This window comes from Mycetomoellerius zeteki, unplaced genomic scaffold (genome assembly GCF_001594055.1).
Source record: "Mycetomoellerius zeteki isolate Tzet28-1 unplaced genomic scaffold, Tzet1.0 scaffold155, whole genome shotgun sequence".
Lineage (NCBI taxonomy): Eukaryota > Metazoa > Arthropoda > Insecta > Hymenoptera > Formicidae > Mycetomoellerius > Mycetomoellerius zeteki.
In genome coordinates this window covers 4,050,971-4,068,860 of record NW_017256500.1, presented here as the reverse complement: position 1 = coordinate 4,068,860, position 17,890 = coordinate 4,050,971, and the positions used below count along the sequence as shown (strand labels likewise).

At 27.6% G+C, this 17,890-nt stretch overlaps 5 protein-coding genes across 5 annotated transcripts; all 5 read right to left on the bottom strand.

Annotated features, from left to right (window-relative positions):
- Nucleotides 1-411: 411 nt before the first annotated feature.
- LOC108720668 (uncharacterized) lies at nucleotides 412-2,159 on the bottom strand. The gene is made up of 4 exons (XM_018444788.1): nucleotides 2,005-2,159; nucleotides 1,719-1,835; nucleotides 692-782; nucleotides 412-459 (listed from the first exon to the last, which is right to left on the bottom strand). The coding sequence occupies exons 1-4, from the start codon at nucleotides 2,157-2,159 to the stop codon at nucleotides 412-414; spliced, it is 411 nt and encodes a 136-aa protein (XP_018300290.1).
- Nucleotides 2,160-6,595: 4,436 nt separating this feature from the next.
- On the bottom strand, nucleotides 6,596-7,083 carry LOC108720719 (uncharacterized). The gene is made up of 3 exons (XM_018444859.1): nucleotides 7,019-7,083; nucleotides 6,719-6,851; nucleotides 6,596-6,646 (listed from the first exon to the last, which is right to left on the bottom strand). Exons 1-3 carry the CDS (start codon nucleotides 7,081-7,083, stop codon nucleotides 6,596-6,598), a joined length of 249 nt encoding a protein of 82 aa, XP_018300361.1.
- Nucleotides 7,084-8,199: 1,116 nt separating this feature from the next.
- Nucleotides 8,200-8,773, bottom strand: LOC108720667 (uncharacterized). Its single transcript, XM_018444787.1, has 3 exons — nucleotides 8,613-8,773; nucleotides 8,411-8,527; nucleotides 8,200-8,350 (listed from the first exon to the last, which is right to left on the bottom strand). The coding sequence occupies exons 1-3, from the start codon at nucleotides 8,765-8,767 to the stop codon at nucleotides 8,200-8,202; spliced, it is 423 nt and encodes a 140-aa protein (XP_018300289.1). The 5' UTR covers nucleotides 8,768-8,773.
- Nucleotides 8,774-14,788: 6,015 nt separating this feature from the next.
- LOC108720666 (uncharacterized) lies at nucleotides 14,789-15,990 on the bottom strand. The gene is made up of 4 exons (XM_018444786.1): nucleotides 15,982-15,990; nucleotides 15,200-15,336; nucleotides 14,914-15,046; nucleotides 14,789-14,839 (listed from the first exon to the last, which is right to left on the bottom strand). The coding sequence occupies exons 1-4, from the start codon at nucleotides 15,988-15,990 to the stop codon at nucleotides 14,789-14,791; spliced, it is 330 nt and encodes a 109-aa protein (XP_018300288.1).
- A 202-nt stretch (nucleotides 15,991-16,192) lies between these two features.
- Nucleotides 16,193-16,791, bottom strand: LOC108720717 (uncharacterized; the record flags this gene model as incomplete). The annotated part of the gene is made up of 3 exons (XM_018444857.1): nucleotides 16,640-16,791; nucleotides 16,364-16,480; nucleotides 16,193-16,304 (listed from the first exon to the last, which is right to left on the bottom strand). Coding segments are annotated over exons 1-3 (381 nt in total), but the record flags the coding sequence as incomplete, so codon positions are not given.
- Between the last annotated feature and the right edge of the window lie 1,099 nt (nucleotides 16,792-17,890).

The following is a 17,890-nucleotide window of genomic DNA, read 5'->3' as shown; positions in this document are numbered from 1 at the left end:
GAGGTAATGGAAAAATCGAAGACGGCTCTGATGGCTATACCGACAATAGAGTTCCAGAAATATTTCGAGAGCTGGATCAAGCGCTGGCATAAGTGCGTTGCAGTCGATGGGGAGTACTTTAAAAGGGACAATATCACTTTTGATGAATAAACTTGTATTTTGAATTTTCTGAATGAATTCCGGGAACTTTTTGATCAAGGTATATACAGTGAGCGTCATTTATATATCATTTACTGGCTTTCGTTCTCTCGAAACTTCTTTTAAAATCTCACTCCAAAAAAATGAAAATATCACTACTATTGAAAAACAGTGAAAATATTTGCATCCTTGAATAAGCGTAGCAGATTTCATTCTTTTTTAGAGTGATATTTTGCTCTTTTAGAATGAGATTCACTCCAAAGGAAGGAAATCTTACTCCTTTTTGGAGTGAATCTTACTCCAAAAGATTGAAGTCCCACTCTAAAAAAAGAATGAAAATCTGGCACCTTTATTCAAGAGTGCAAATATGTTCTCTCTTTTTCAATAGTGGCAATATTTTTGTTCGTTTAGAATGAGATTTCACTTCAAGAAATTTAGAGTTGAAGATTTATAACTGTTGTGTATTGATTTATTAATTCTTATATGTATTTAGAATTATTAATGTTATTTTTATGTAAATCTCATAAATTATTACACAAAACCGGAAACTTACTCGATACAAATTGAGAGTAAAGGAAACGACTACTCCTCCAGTGAAACAAAGCAACGTTATCTCGAATGAGGACACTAAATGCTTGGACAACCTTCATAAACATAATAAATATATTATTTAAAAATGACAAAAAATATTATTAATCCTCCTGCCTATTCACTGCAGCCATCTTGGATCGTGATATCAGAAGCGAAAAAAATACATAAACAATTTTTGCATATTATATTAAAATGTCAACATATTCTTTTTAATAAAACATTTGCAATCATTAGAATGGATTTGTAAAATATACCGACAACTCTTCCCTTGTATCGTAATAAATAACTATATACAAAATGTCTCTAAAAAACTGCTGCTTAAAATAACTCATTAATTGTTGATTTAATAAAAAAATTTTTCGTATGAAAGAGTGAAACAATTTCAAGAAGAATATATTGTGTTGTTATCCTTTTAAGTGTCAAAAAGATATGAAGGTTATTTTCACTTTTTTAAAATGGAATGTATAATTTTTTTACATAATATGCAGAATAATTAGAGGAATTATATTATGTAAAAAAATCATATAATTCCATTTTAAAAAGTGTAGGTGACTTTTACATCTTTTTGGCACCTCCAGTGCATCTAGAAGAAATGTTACCAGAATACGTACCCCTCGTTCTACTTTCGTACAAAATAATTTTTATTTATTAAATCAAATAATGAGTTATTTTAAACGACATTTCTAATAATAACCTGTATTTGAAATTAAATTATATTTATCCAAACAACGAAATAAGCTATATGACAGCTATCGAACTGAAACAAATATGATACTATTTTAAAATAAAAGAAGAATTTTCGATATATTTTACAAGTGTACCCTACCAAATACAAATATTGTTTTTTTTGAAAAATATTTCTGCTATTATATATTCTTTACGAGAATTTTCATTATGCATATTTGACGTCAATTTGAAGAGCCGTGATGGTCAGGAGCCTTAATTGTATATATACTGCATGAATATTGTATGTTGGCATTAATACAAACTTCATAGCTTGACGATGAATGTCTATAGCACAAATTATGCTCTCGGTCATCAAAACTTTATTTTTTAACGTAATATTTTGTATGGTATTAATATTTACTGCATGGTTGATACGATAACTGTAAATATTGAGTTATAATTATGTAGCAATTAAAGGCACAATTTTTTAGTTAAAAACAAACTTCCACAAAAATTTGTTAAATGTACTATATGTATAAAAATAACTAATCTGATGATTAAAAGGTTATAACAAATACTCATTTCTCTCCTCTATGTCTACAATCTTACCTAGCAATTCTAAACATTCCACAGGTATGTAAAAGATATGAGATGAACATTGAACCTGTTGCTAACATTATAGTCGCTGCAACACATAATTCTCCGTACATATGCAACAGCATCCAATAGAAATACTTTTCTTGATCGACAAGGCACTCTGACATAATGAGTAAACGATGTGATTGAGATGTATTCATTGTATTAACATCAGCTATAAACGACCAAATTTGAGCTATAATAATAATAAACGTTCCACAAAATCCAAATACTAAAAAGAAGTAAAAAGAACTTGTTATTTAAATTCTTAGTATCTAAAATTGTTTTATGTATATTGTACGCATGTATTATAAAATAATTCTTATTTCGGATTTTACTGCAAAAATGATAGATATGTTACTTTATATATACGCTGTATTATAAGACATTTTTTAATAGAATAAGATTTATTGTAAAATTGCTAACTATTTTAAATTTTATTTGATTTATTAAACACATTGACTATTTCTCGCAGATACACATACATGGTCTTTAAATTTCTTGGAGCGAAATCTCACTCCAATAGATTTAGAGAGTGACAAATGCTTCAACAGATTCATGTAATGAATCATATCTAAATAGTTGTATGAAAAGGTAAATGTTTTGAAGTGGTGCCACCAAAAACCGCAGTTTTTTCTCAGTTATGAACAAAACTAGTTATAAAAAGATATGTATGTTTTAAGAGGGGGCTTGTGGATTTTTGTGGGAAAAAATTCTATTTCAAATAGAATGAACAAAAATCTTTTAGCGATTATACACTTCAAATGTTTACAAATATAAAGATCATTTTAGTGTAACCCTTCGGGAACAAAATCCATCTACTTCCACCCTCCCGCCTCGGAGCGTACGACTTTCCACGCAAAACGAGTTCCACCCCTGCCAAGGGACAACTTTTCATTCAGGCAGATTTTGCTTCGCGTGGAAAGTCATACGTCCCTTGACAGGAGGGAAATATGGGGTGAAACTCGGTTTGCGTGGAAAGTTCATCACCTCTTGGTTGGAGGGCAAGTGGAGAACTCGCTTCGCGTGAAAGTCGCGCGCCCCTAGACAGGAAGAGACGTAGGGTTCACGCTTTGCGTGGAAAGTCGAATGCCCCTTAAGAAGGGAAAATGAAGTGTCCATACATTTTTTCAGTTTTGCAAAAGTTTTAGGTACTTCTTGGCAAGTATAGATGATAATGTAGAAGACAAAGGACCCAGTAAACACAATGTTATATATAACATTGCATTTGCTGGGGAACTTTATATTAACATTTTAATTAAGAATAAAATTTTCTTATTCATTTTTGAAATAGAATTTTTTCCTATATACAAAAACCATAAGCCTCCTCTTAAAACATGGTATACATATCTTTTTATAACTAGTCTTGTTCGTTACTAAAAAAGAAACCGCGATTTTTAGAACAGCACCACTTCTGAATATTTACCAACTGAAGATATTATTACAAATTTAATAAATATTATCTTACCCGTAAGCGTAACCGTGTAACGTTTAGCAATGCAACTATATTTGTATATAATTGCAATTTCGTTTCTATCCGTTAATTCATTGAGTATATATCGCAGCTCCATCAATAAATTCTTCACCTATTATTTTATTAATTTTCTATACTGTCTTCGTATATATCAAAAACACTTAATGCAATAACAATGTTTTGATAGACAAGTTAACACTATTTAACGGATACTCGGTAAGTTATAAACTTACAATTTCAATGTTAAGATGGAATGCGTTATATTTTATCATGCACAATATGAAAAAAGATACGGAAGACAGCACCTTTATTATAAGGTCTAAAGTACATTTTAATATTATTAATGGTGTCAACTGCAAAAAGTTAGTTTTACACAATTTCATATATAAATATGATTTTTAAAAATGGGATATATTATTTCTTAAAAACGACATGTATTATCGATTACATATACAAATAAATGCTTATACATACAATTGTTAACCAACAATTTGCATTTCTATAGCGAATACTTTATAGTTTATTTGATATAAAAATTAAATTGTATAATATGGATTGATATAAATAATTGAAGTGAAAGATTGTCACGCAATAATTTTTATATTATATAATAATTTTATATTGTTTTTTACCTGAAATACAATACCTGCTGATAAAATGGCACAGAAGAAAATAAACTGAAATTGAGTAAATTTGGATTGTTGATAAGGCCATAAACCAATAGCAAGCAATAGAATTTTGTTGAGATTATTACACTGAGTGTCTGGATGTATCATTTTTTCTTCGAGTGTCAAAATATTACTGTGAGGACTAAAGACATCGTGAAAAGCATACTTTTTCCATTTTTCATTATTTGACTAAATATTTCACATTCTCATGTCTTCTGATATAAATTTTGCCGTAAATTTCATAATTTATAATGATTGGTTGTGTAAAAGTTTGCTATGTGAGATCTAACGGTACTGAATTTAACTACGCTTTTATCAAATTACGGATATTTATGTTATTGATTTACCACTGCAGGTAATTTGATAGATGTTATTTCTCATGAAAATAAGTTATTTGTCACGCAAGCGCATTTTATTTCTCTCAGCGCCAGAATTTCATTCTAGTTTACGCACTCACACGATACACTTCGAGAGAATATCCTTTTACTTCAATTCTTTCGGTATTGTGATCTATCTGATAAAATTCGTAATTTGAAAATATTAGCATTAATACATAACGTTATTATATTTTAAGACTGCGTTCGATGAAATTAATATTTTCGGCAAGCAAGTGTCGAATGCTGATTTGTTGTAATTTTGTGAATTTGTAAGTTTATTTGTCTATAGTTAAACTATTTACTGTATAATACATACTCTTTCCTTTATATTTCTCAATTTTTTAGTTTTCTATTAATGAAATTTTTAACTTATGTACTTATATAAGATGATATAAAAATAATTAATTAAAAGATTAATAATAATTTTTATACGTCGATAATAAATTTAGCACGCGAAAAATTTTATTTACAGATAATGTAAGATATATAAACATTCGCTATAATATATTTTAACAGTTATGCATATATTGATTTCAGTACTTACTTTGTAGAAACTTGAAGTATCTATATCTTGATTTTTTTCTTTTCTTAGAAAAGCGTGCATTTCGCAGAAAAATTTTTGTGCACATTGAAAGAAATTATTGAGATATAAAGAATTAAATTTTTTGAATGAAAAAAATTTGAATCAAAGGAGTAATTATTTTGCATATTTGCAAAAATAATATTTTCTTCCTTTAAAATATTCTAATTTTAATTCCTATAACGGTCGAAGCTGGATCTTTGATGTTTTTAAATAATTTCTATGTGAAATTATACTAAATATGTAGTCATTTAAACCGCCGAATTGATTTTTCGGCCTTATAAACACAATTAAACTACTATAGTAATATCACAAATTAAATTAACAAGCAATTTAATAATTTGATGCTCAATGCTATTAGAAAGATATTAATGTACTGAAAAACTGTAAATTAATTTATTGCGAAAAATATTACCAGGAGTCGAACCCAGATCTTTTATATTCCTTTATATGAAAGTCCTGAGCCTTTAGACTATTGAGGCTTCTTTCTACACTGATACGTAACGATAATAAAATACATAGACGAAATAAATACATTAACATGTTTATTATCTGTATATTTGTTTATTACAAATTCTTAATTGCAATTAAGGAAAAGTATATAATTTATAATATTCAATATTATATTTTTTTTTGAAAACGAAACAATATATTTTGTTTACATCAATCGCTTTATGTTATTACAGTTTATCCAATTTAATACAGACAGTGTAAGATTGTCACAATTTATATTAAGGAAACCAGTCCCTATTATCTACTTAAGCAAGTTTTTCTAATTTTTTACCGAGTTTAAAATGTGAGAAATATTTGTGAATATTAAACGAATATGAAACATTTTTTAATATTTAAATGAATAGTGAAGGTTTTAAAAGAAAATTGTATATGTATAGGTCGTACTGAATACAGGTGTGTCCAACATTAACAATACCTTTTTCTTTTTATTTCTTTTGTTTAATTTTTTAGCATGTGTTATTTATTAATGGAATCTTTTAACATAAATATTTATATGTATAAATGTCGAAATGAAATGGAATTAATTAAAAAAATATTTAATGCATTATACATATATAGCAATAAATTCTGCATGCAAAAAGTCTTATTTAAATATAAAATATGTAAATATGCGATGTTTATATTTGGACTATAGTTAGTACAGAAGCAGGGAGATCTCGACTATTCAGTACGCATGCTCATTTCAAACAAAGAAGGTCCATAATTCCGCGAAGTCATATGGGCTTTCAAGTTTGACGAAGCAAAGTTTCACAATGTGCATGTGTGTGCAGTACGAAAATAATATCACCATTTTAATTTAAATAACTTTTATTTTCTTCTGAACAGAGGGAAATATCTATCTGTACTCTACGTTAAAAAAATAAATCTGTTACTTTCTAACCATAATCATCATCATTTTTTCATCAACTATATTTTTATTATGACAATAATAAATTAATAAATACTTATTTTGTTATCGTGTAGAACGCATGACTGTAAAATAAGATACGGAGGCCTTTATTAGCTGCAATTATAAACATACTTTTTTATTGTAACTGTATATAAATGGAGACTAAAATATCCCACAAACTATTACCGTAGCAAAACCCTCTATGGATATATCAAATATTCCACCGACATTTAATGAAAATTTTTTGGCTCTTCTTTGCAGTAGAAATAGTATCATTCTTTGTATATGTAATGGGGTTTTATACCACGGAACGTTGTACCTACAGAATTGAATATAGAGATAGCAGATCGCTTACTTAAGATTGGAATTCTTAATTAATTAATTTTGGCATATATTTTAATTTAAATGCCGCAGATCAATTTCTGTATTATTGTAACAAGTGCAAAAAGCAACAATGGCACTGCCATACAACAATATTTCTCTTACGCAGTAATAAAAACGTGATTATTGTGGTCGATTATGTTCTGTCCGATATAGTGGGCTATAAACATGTATAAGATGCTTGAAGACGCAAATAAAAATGATAATAAAAATTCGCTGACATTGCTTTTATAGTTTCCAGATGATGTTATCTGGAAAAGCTAAGAAACAAATTTTACATAGTAAATATTAATCTTCTACATATGTATCTATGTCTAACTATTAATACATAACGCAAGTTATTGATTGGTAGTTCTATAACAAGTTTCACTCATTCTCACAACTAAGATTTTTTTGCTCTCGATTGCACTTTTGTGCACCAGTCAAAATTTCCGAAACGAGGTGACATTTGTCTACATGTATTATATTATTGCCTACATGTATTATTACCTACATGAATTATTACCTACAGCTGGATTGCCTATAAGCACTTTTGCGCACAAATAAAAATTTGAGAGACGAAATTAAATTTGCCTACTTGTATGATTGCCTACAAGCACTTTTGCGCACAAATATAAAATTAAGCACAAATATAAGATTAAATTACATAAGAAAGTAATTCTTACTTTTAAAACAGAAAATTTATGTTTTTAAAGCAAAGAATTTGTTTTAAAACAGAGAATTTGTGTCTATAAAGCAGAAAATTTATGTTTTAAAACAGAATTTGTTTTTAAAACAGAGAATACATGTGGGGAGGGGGGGGGGCAATGAAGCTGTAGTCAATAATAAATGTAAGCAAATGTGACTTCGTTTCTGAAATTTTTACTTGTGCACAAAAATGCATGTAGGTAATCGAGATGTAGGCAATAATTTTTGTACGCAAACGAATTGTTAGCAAATGTGATGTAGGCAAACGATGCTGTAGGCACTCGATTTGTGATATTCTTTATTATGTTTGACAATAAACATTCTACATATTTGTATTAATGATGTGTACCTACAATGTTAGTATGTTTTGTAATCATATTAATGATGTGTACCTACAATGTTACTATGTTTTGTAATCGAATATATTTGATTATGTTTTACGTTATTTTTCTTCTTATGGCAGTTACAAATATATATATATATATACAGTTTTGAATTTATTATTTATAATACTTATTATTTAGTGGCGTTTTTTTAATATTTTTATGTGATATTGATTTGTTGCTTTCAGATATACATATATTTATAGAATTACAGTATTAGTAACACATAATTTCAATGCAATTCTCATATATTATTACATGAAACCGTAAACTTACTTGAAACATATTAAAACTAAAACAAATTACTAGACATCCAGTGATACAATATGTCATTATTTCGAATGTGGTCATAAAATGCTTCAACAATCTTAAACACAAAAATACATTAGTAAATGTATCGCACGATGTAAACGACACAGATACATACTTCATAGCTTGACGATGAATGTCTACAGCATAAATTATACCTTCGATCATCAAAGTTTTATTTTTTATCGTTACATTTTGTGGAACATCAATGTTCACTGCATGCTTAATACGATAGCTGCAAACGTATCTTTTTTTATTAATTAATTATTAATTTTATATAACGGTTAAAATTATTATGCTCCTATGTCTACATGTCGTACCTAGCAATTTTAAACATTCCACAGGTATGTTGAAGATATGAGATGAGCACTGTACCTATTCCCAACATTATAATCATTCCAATACATAATACTATGAACATATGTAACAGAATCCAATATAAGTATTTTTCTTGATCAACAAGGTACTCTGTCATAATGAGTAAATGATGTGATTGAGATGTGTTCATTGTTTTAACATCAGCTATAAACAACCAAATTTGAGCTGTTATAAGAATGAGCGTTCCACAAATTCCAAATACTAAAAAGAAGTAAAAAGGATTTGTTACTTAAATTCTTACAATTAGCATCTAAAATTGTTCTATGTATATATAGATACTGTACGCATGTATTATGAAATAATTTTTATCGGGGATTTTACTGCCAAATTGATAGCTATATTATTTTATGTGTACGATGTATTATAAAACATTTAGTAAATGTTCAGAAAAGGGGTGCCATCCCTAATAACCTTGATCTTGATATATGTTGTAAAAGTCATGACCCTGAGTGACCTCCGATAGGTTTTAGATGGTGGTCGCTGTTCGTTGAAAAGTTATTAACAAAAAAAGTTTGAAAACTGACATCTCGTTTTAACCACATGAAACAAAAAACTTCTGTTTTAATGTAGATTTCCTGGTTTAAAAACAAAAATTTTTGTTAACAATTTATTAGCAATACACTAATAATTATTTTTACACTATATTGTTCTCACATTGCGCTCTTATAGTTATCACTTTCTTTTCATCCAAATAATTAATAAGATTTTGGAAATTATGTGCTATATGAATAAATTCGCGAAACAACATGGGGAGTGTACGAAGTGAATAGTGATTGTAAGTATATCATAATAGTAACGTTTTCATTGCTATGTTTACACCATACGCATAGTCCGCGACCTATGTGATAGGTGTCTTTGTTTAATGTATAGGATAAATTAACACAGTGTAAACGTAGCCAATATAAACGAATCAAACTCAGAAATACATGATGATGTACGACTATTTGACAAGCGAAAGTCATGTCAAGGGGAGTGAAAGTCGCTTCGTATGCCCCTGAAGCAGGAGGGGAGATGAGGTGAAAGTCGCTTTACGTGAAAAGTCGTAAAACATATTTTAAAGCAGAAAATTTCTTACACAAATAGAACGATTTATTATAAAAATTAGACCTTTAAGACTAAATATTTCAGAAACTATAAGAGACCGCCATTTAGTTGTTAAGGCAAAATTACTCAAAATCTTGATTTTGACAACATATGTTAAGGTCAAGGTCATCGGTGCGGTGTCCCGTAAAAAATGCATAATTATTGAATTTTTTCCACAAAAACCACAATCCCCCTTCTTATAACATGGTATACATATCTTTTTATAACTATAGTTTTGTTCATTAGAAACTGAAAAAGAAATCGCGATTTTTAGAAGAGCATCACTTTTGAATATTTACCAACTGAAAATATTATTACAAATTAATAAATATTATCTTACCCGTGAGCGTAACCATGTAACGTTTAGCAGTGTAACTATATTCGTATATAATTGCAATCTCGTTTTTATCCTTTAACTTACTGAGTACATATCGAAGCTCCATGAATAAGTTCTTCACCTATTATGTCATTAATTTTCTACACTACTGTCTTCGTATATCAAAAACACTTTATGCAAAAAAAATTATTTTATAGACGAGTTAATTCTATTTAACGGATATTCGGTAAGTCATGAACTTACAATTTCAATGTTAAAATGAAATGCATTATATTTTACCATACACAATATTAAGATAGATACGGATGACAACACCTTTATTACAAGGTCTAAAGTACATTTTAATATTATTAATGGTGTCAACTGTAAAAAGTTAATTTTACACAATTTCATATATGTATAAATATAATTTTAAAAAATACGATATATTATTTCTTAAAGACGACATGTATTAACGCTTACATGTACAAATAAATGTTTATACATATAATTGTTGACTTACAATTGGCATTTCTATATCGAGTACTTTGTAATTTCTCCTTCGATATAAAAATTAAATTGCATAATGTGGATTGATATAAATAATTGAAATGAAAAATTGTTACGCAATAATTTTTATATTATATAATAATTTTATATTGTTTTTTACCTGAAATATAATACCTGCTGACAAAATGGCATAGAAGAAAATAAACTGAAATTGAGTAAATTTGGATTGTTGATAAGGCCATAAACCGACAGCAAGCAATAGAATTTTATTGAGATTATTATACTCAGTTTCTGGATTTATCATTTTCTCTTTGAGCGTCAAAGTATTACTGTGAAGACTGAAAAAAATCGTTGAGATTATACTTACTCCATTTTTTCACTATTTGACGAAATATTTTTCATTCTCATGTCTTCTGGTATAATTTTTAAATTTTATAATTTATAATGATTGGTTGTGTAAAAGTTTGCTGTATAAGATCTAACGCCGCTGAATTTAACTCTTTCAGCAAATTACGAATATTTTTACGTTATTGATTCAGCACTACCGGTAATTCGACGGATGTTATTTTCTCATGAAAATAAGTTATTTGCTACGCAGGCGCATTTTCTTTCTCTCAGTGCCAGAACTTCAGTCTAGTTTACATACTCGCCCGATACACTTCGAGAGAATATCTTTTTTCTTTAATTTTTTCCGATATTCTGATCTATCTAACCAAGTTCATAAATTGAAAATGATAGCATTAGTAATAATAGTAGTTAATACATAACTTTATTACACAATTTAAAACTGCGTTTGACAAAATTAATATTTTCAGCAAGCAAGTGTCGAATGCTGATTTGTAAGTTATTTGTTTATATTTCGATTATTCACTGTATAATACTTTTTCTTTTTTATTTCTTAATTTTTTTGTTTTTATTATTAATGAAATTTTTGAACTTATGTATTTATATATGTTAATATAAAAATTATGAATTAAGAGTAATAATTTTTAAGAGTCGATAATAAATTTAGCATGCAAAAGATTTTACTTACAGATGATATATAAACATTTGCTGTAATATATTTTAACAGTTATACATATATTGATTTTAGTTATTTGTAGAAACTTGAGATTATAATATCTTAATTCGTCTTTTCTTAGCAAAAAAATATCTTTGCACATTTTAAAAAAAATTACCGAGTTATAAATAATTAAATTTGAATCAAGGAAGTATTTATTTTGCATGTGAGCAGGAAAAATATTTTCGTACTTTAAAATATTCTACCTTTGTAAAAAGAAGACATTGATTTATACGACATCATTTCTTTTGAAAATTTTGAACAAAATTGGTAAATAATTATTCTAAAAACGCGATTGAATACAGCTACTTTTGTTGTAAAACTTTTGTATAAAACTTTTTTTATATCTCAAATAGTTTTCGAGATATAACGGAAAAAACTGAAAACCGCTGTACACGTAAGGGATGATTTCACCCCTTCAAACCGTTTTTTAGCCGCAACTGATATTTTCTAAATTCATCTCTTTATGTAAGCTACAAGTTCACAAAGTTTCATTAAAATCAGAATTTGACACCTCGAGAGGTTCCCTTGTGAATTATTTGAAAAGCCACGCAGACGCATTTCTTTTCTTTCAGCGCTGGAACTTCATTCTAGTCTACGCACTCACAAAGTACACTTATAATTGGTTCTTGAAAGGAATGTCTTCAACTTCAATCTATTTAATGCCAAACGTATCTGGTAAGAGACGTTTACGCTTCTATACAATTGTATACAATGATATCGAATTGATGGATTGCATAAATTTGAAATAACAAAATTTTGATTTGAATAGCTTTAATCTTCTTTTTTTTTTTTTAGCAGAGATTAAGTATTCACATATACATATTATTATGTTTAAAAAATAAACCTGTCTATTTTCTAAGTGTGAATAATATCATTATAATAACTACATGTTCATGACCACTATAATAATATTAAATTAATATTTGTTTCTTTATCACAAAGAATATATGACGGTGAAATAAGATACTGAGACCTCCATTAGCTGCAATTATAAATTTTTTTTTTCATTCATATGTAAGGTGGCACTGCTAAAATATTATACATATTCTAATATATTATACAAAATATTACCGTGGCGAAACCTTCCAAAGATGCATTAAACATACCACAGATATTTAAAATTAATTGCTTGGATCTTCTTTGTAACAGAAATAGTATCATTCTTTGTGTATGTAACGGGATTCTATACCACTGAACATTGTACCTACGGAATTAAATGTAAATATTAGGTTAGAACAAAAGTTCGTACCATGTCTGACGATTGTACCATTTGATAGAACAAAGTTTCAGTTTTAGGAACCTGTTTCTTGAATTGTAGTACGATGATTTTTAACGGAGTTATGAGTAATCCAAGTCAAAATGCTCCTTTTATATTTACTATAAATTCAGACTCGCAATAATAATAAATAATTTTTAAAATATGACAAATATGAATTGCTCGCGGTTGTAAAGCGCAAAAATAAATTCAGTACTTTATACGTATTTGCTGTTTTAAAATCCTTTTATTTAATCCGCAATATCTCAATAACAAAAATCTTAGGAACCTTTAAAAAAACGATTTTGTAAGGAAAACTAAGCTTTTACATTAGAAAGTCGAAAATGTTTGCAAGTTTTTTTTTTACATAAACAGATCTACAAAGCGAGAAGAAAATTTCCCATTTTGTTCATCTTATAGTTTTCTATATATAAAAATTATTAAACTCACAGAAAAAAATGCAAGACATAGAAGTCTTTCGAAAGTAGAGATTTTAAGCTTTAAAACTTTTTATTTAAATTTAAATTTTGTTCATTTTTAATAAAGTTAAAATTTAGGTGCTTGAATTTTGAAGCTCATAGTTGTACGAACTTTTGTTCTAATCCAACAGCAGATCGCTATTTTTATAAACATGAATTTTTCATTAGTTAATTTCAGCTCATATACTTTAATATAAAATACATTAAAACTTTTATATAACATCTATTGTTGCAAAAGTTGACAAAAAATGTTGACAAAATATATTTTCTTTTATAAGAATGTTTCTCTTACGTAGTATCGATTACGTGATTATTATGGTCCATTATATTCTCTCCGAAATAGTTGCATAAAAACATATATTATATATAACAATTATGAACGCACTTGCCAATGGTCTTATATATTTGAGGATATAACTTTTAGATGATGCTAACTGAAAGTACTGAGAAGCAAATTTTATGAGAATTATCGGTTTCCTGTTAATATATGTTTCACTTTTTATCGTTTTAATATTTTATTATTAATTTATAAGTAATAATACATAAGATTTTTTATTCGTAAAGCTAAGAGAATAAGTATTTTATACAAAAACGAAAATTCTTATGAAGCATTTACTAAACATAAGTATCAATACAGTCTGTTTTTATGTGAAGATATTAATGTTATGTCAAAACTATGTAGATTTGTAATAATATTCACTAAATGTGACAATAGAAATTCGATAAATTTGCATTAATATATACCTGCAACGTTACTAAGTTTTATGAGAAAGTATGTGAATACGTGTTTATTCTTTGTGTTAGAACATTCGTGCTACAGTATACCGGATAGGGCATTTTAATCGCCCCAGGCGGATATCTCAGAAATTAAGAAAAATACAGGAAAAGGTTTATAAAAGGTTATAAAAGTTATAGATTTTCTTGAGGGAAAGAAGGTAAAAGTAACAGATTTTGTATGTGAGGCATTACCAAGGTCAGATCAACGTCAAATCGATTTTTATTTAATAGAACACCCTATTTTTGATGCCAGAATTTAATTGCTGGTATCAAGAATTTTTCAAAACGCTATAATAAAGGTATTTTTCATTAAGTACTTTTCAGGTTATAAGGCTTGAAAGTTACAGTACCGCCGAAAGCGTATTTTGTATATTTTAGAATATTTTTGTACACATACTAATACCAATTGCAAATTAATAATTTAATTTTAATTGTATTATATATGCCAAAGCGAATTTTCGAAATTTATTGATTTGGTTTGAATAATTTCAATCCCCTTCTTTAATAATAAAATATTTAGCTATCTTACAGATTTAAAAAAAAGTCCTCCTGTTTCTAAACATGAATACTACGTCTTCTCATTTATCGTCTTCTGACTAGCTACAGCCTCATGTAATAAATTCACATTTATTTCATTACCATGTAGAATATATGACAGTGAAGTAAGATAACGAAGCCTTTAATAACTGCAATTACAAGCATTCTCTTTTATTGTATCCGTGTGTAATGTAGTATGTTAAAATACTATACATTATATTACCGTGGCAAAACACTCCAACGATCCATCAAATACTCCACCGATATTTACAACAAATTCCTTCGTTCCTACTTGCAATAGGAATAGTATCATTCTTTGAATGCATAAAGGAGTTTTATACCATTGAATGTTGTACCTATGGAATTAAACATAAATTGCTAGCGTAAACTAGAAATTTTTTTTATTAGTTACTTTTTATACAGATTTCTTCTGCAAACAGATAAACTTCTATATTTACTAATCTGTGAAAGAACTCTTATACATTCTCTATTAGAGAAATGTTTCTTACGCAGTAATGAACACGAGATTATTGTGATCTGTAATAATTTGTCCTAGAAGATTGGCTATATACATATATACGATGCATATTAAAACATATGTAAATGGCTCTAAAACCTTTTCGACATTATTTCCAAATAATGCTAGCTGAAAAAGTTAAAAAATAAATTTTATATGAATTATTAATATATTGGTATCCCAGCAAACAAGCTAACGTTATTTATCATCATTTTGACATCATTTTAACATTCAAGATGTCATTTTGACGTTAAAATAACGATAAATAACGTCAGCTTGTTTACTGGGATATTACTGTACGGTTACAGCATAATAAGTTTTCTTCATTTAAAACAAGTATTCTGTGTCGTTTATATAGAAACAGGTTATTATTACGAAACGCTGATTAACCCTTTCGATTCTAGCGCTAACTATAGTCGGCGTTTACGTAATGGATTAATTTTTTTTATTGATGTATAAAATAATAAAATGTAGTTAAAAGAGCAATTGTTTTTAATTAAAATCTGGTTTTTGTTAACAACGAGAAGCTTATTTTATGAGACTGCATATATGTAATTGCCTAAAAAATGAACTCGCGGCAGACTTTCCCGTACAGGAAAAGCACATTCGCGCATACTTACGCTGAAACGAAAGGGTTAAATACCAATGTATTATAAATACATTTTTTTTTCAACATAGAGATATGAGAATTGTCCCAAGATTACATTTATTCACAATACTGCTCATTAAATTCGTCAATAAAAAATACGGCAAATTTGGATAAATATTTCATACCTGTAACATTTTTGTTTTACGATAAAGTATGTTCTACTTGTTATTTTTCTTTTCACGTTATTTCGAAGTACTTATAATTTGCATTTGTTATTTATGTCATTTATAGTTGCTTTCATTAGAGATTGTTAATTCTAGCATATCTGCTGTGTAATTCTTGATATTCTTACGGAATAATATTGCTAATAATTTTGAAACAGTTCGCATACATAATTATATATTGTAAATAACTTACTTGAAATAAATTAAGGCTTAAGCAAGCCACACCAACGACGATTAAAGTGAATACCATTTTCTCGAATATGGATGTAAAATACTTCAACAATCTTTAAAAAAAAATTGTTATTGAAAATATTGCATGCGTATTATCATCAAAGATACAAACTTAAGAGCTTGCCGATGAATATCTACAGCATAAATTATACCCTTGATCATCCAAATCTTATTTTTCAACATAACATTTTGTTGAATGTTGATATTTATTGCATACTCGATACGATAGCTATAAATATTTATGTAATTATACGACTCATTTAATAATATAATTTTTTAATTAATAGTATTATATTTGCAAACAAACTTTTTTAATATGTTGTTTAAAAATATAAACTTTAACTTACATTTTATATTATTATGATTATTCCTACATCTATTTTCATACCTAGCAATTTTAAACATTCCACAGATATGTTGAATAAACGTAATGCACATTGTACCAATTGCTACTAATACAATTGATGCAATACAAATGGCTACATTGATGTGCAATAAAATCAAATAAAAATATTTTTCTTGATCGATGAAGTACTCCATCTTAAGGAGAATATAATACGAACGAGATACATTCGTCGATAAATCAATATGAATTACATTTACCCAAAATTGAACTATAATACAAGCAAATACTATACAAATTCCAAGTGCTAAAAAATGTTTAAAAAGATTATAAATTTAATTACTTATGTATAATGTTATAAAATTATTTTATACTACGTATATTAAACGAAATATTACGTACATTAAATGAAACTGAAACATTTTTTAAATAATAATTAAAATCGAATTTTGTCACAATATTGATAGTTATTTCTTTTTTCTGTTTGAATTGTAAATTTAAACATTACTCCAGCAGCGATGATCTATTCATTAAAATATACCGTTACTTTATAATTATTTCGTTAATTTCATACTGAAGATTTAAAGAAGGTCGAAATTTCTCATGATCGTTTATGTAATATAACATTAAATCCTAGCCTAGATCACAGCATTTTTTTAGATGTTATTTGAATCTCCTGAGCCTTATTTGATATGTCTTTTTATACAATATCAAAGTCTGTTCCGAAATATTTATTCAAAATATACGCAAACTACAAGAAAATGTACATCCTTGTGAATCCACATCATTGTCATCCACACATACACTTTACAACGCAAAGCGAAGTTTCACATGGGATATTTGTTTAGAATAAGAATCTGACCTCCATAAATAAACAATTGTTTAAGTGCACGTGACACAGTAAGTAAGAAGTTGATTGCAAAAATAGGCTGTTATATATTTTTACACTGTTATTTTCGATTTTTTTAATTTATCAATCACATTTCCCATTGATTACGGGCATTATGTATAATGATCAGTTATTTTGATTAATTTGAACATTTTTATTATTATTACTCAAGCGTCCCAAAATAGGCGAGCATTATGTATATTGGCCGGCCATTATACATAATGCCCAAATTAAATTTCTTAAAACACATATATACACACATGTGTATATCAAAATTTTATAATCCAACAAAATTATTTTTTCCACTTAATAACTTACGTATTATATTAATAATATCATATACAAAATCAATAAAAGTTGTCTTACTTGTTGTTAAAGTTATATAACGTTTTGCAATACAATCATAT

Coding starts and splice junctions, on each gene's coding strand:
- LOC108720668 (XM_018444788.1), bottom strand. CDS start 2,159: ATGTCAGAGTGCCTTGTCGATCAAGAAAAGTATTTCTATTGGATGCTG. Junction 783..1,718: donor ATTCATCGTCAAGCTATGAA/GTTTGTATTAAT, acceptor ATGTTTATGAAG/GTTGTCCAAGCATTTAGTGT. Junction 460..691: donor TTACTCTCAATTTGTATCGA/GTAAGTTTCCGG, acceptor TTCTTTTTTTAG/AGTGGGACTTCAATCTTTTG.
- LOC108720719 (XM_018444859.1), bottom strand. CDS start 7,083: ATGTTTATAGCCCACTATATCGGACAGAACATAATCGACCACAATAAT. Junction 6,852..7,018: donor AATCACGTTTTTATTACTGC/GTAAGAGAAATA, acceptor TCAATTCTGTAG/GTACAACGTTCCGTGGTATA. Junction 6,647..6,718: donor CCATAGAGGGTTTTGCTACG/GTAATAGTTTGT, acceptor TTATAATTGCAG/CTAATAAAGGCCTCCGTATC.
- LOC108720667 (XM_018444787.1), bottom strand. CDS start 8,767: ATGACAGAGTACCTTGTTGATCAAGAAAAATACTTATATTGGATTCTG. Junction 8,528..8,612: donor GGAATGTTTAAAATTGCTAG/GTACGACATGTA, acceptor ATACGTTTGCAG/CTATCGTATTAAGCATGCAG. Junction 8,351..8,410: donor ATTCATCGTCAAGCTATGAA/GTATGTATCTGT, acceptor TTTGTGTTTAAG/ATTGTTGAAGCATTTTATGA.
- LOC108720666 (XM_018444786.1), bottom strand. Junction 15,047..15,199: donor AATCTCGTGTTCATTACTGC/GTAAGAAACATT, acceptor TTAATTCCATAG/GTACAACATTCAATGGTATA. Junction 14,840..14,913: donor CGTTGGAGTGTTTTGCCACG/GTAATATAATGT, acceptor TTGTAATTGCAG/TTATTAAAGGCTTCGTTATC.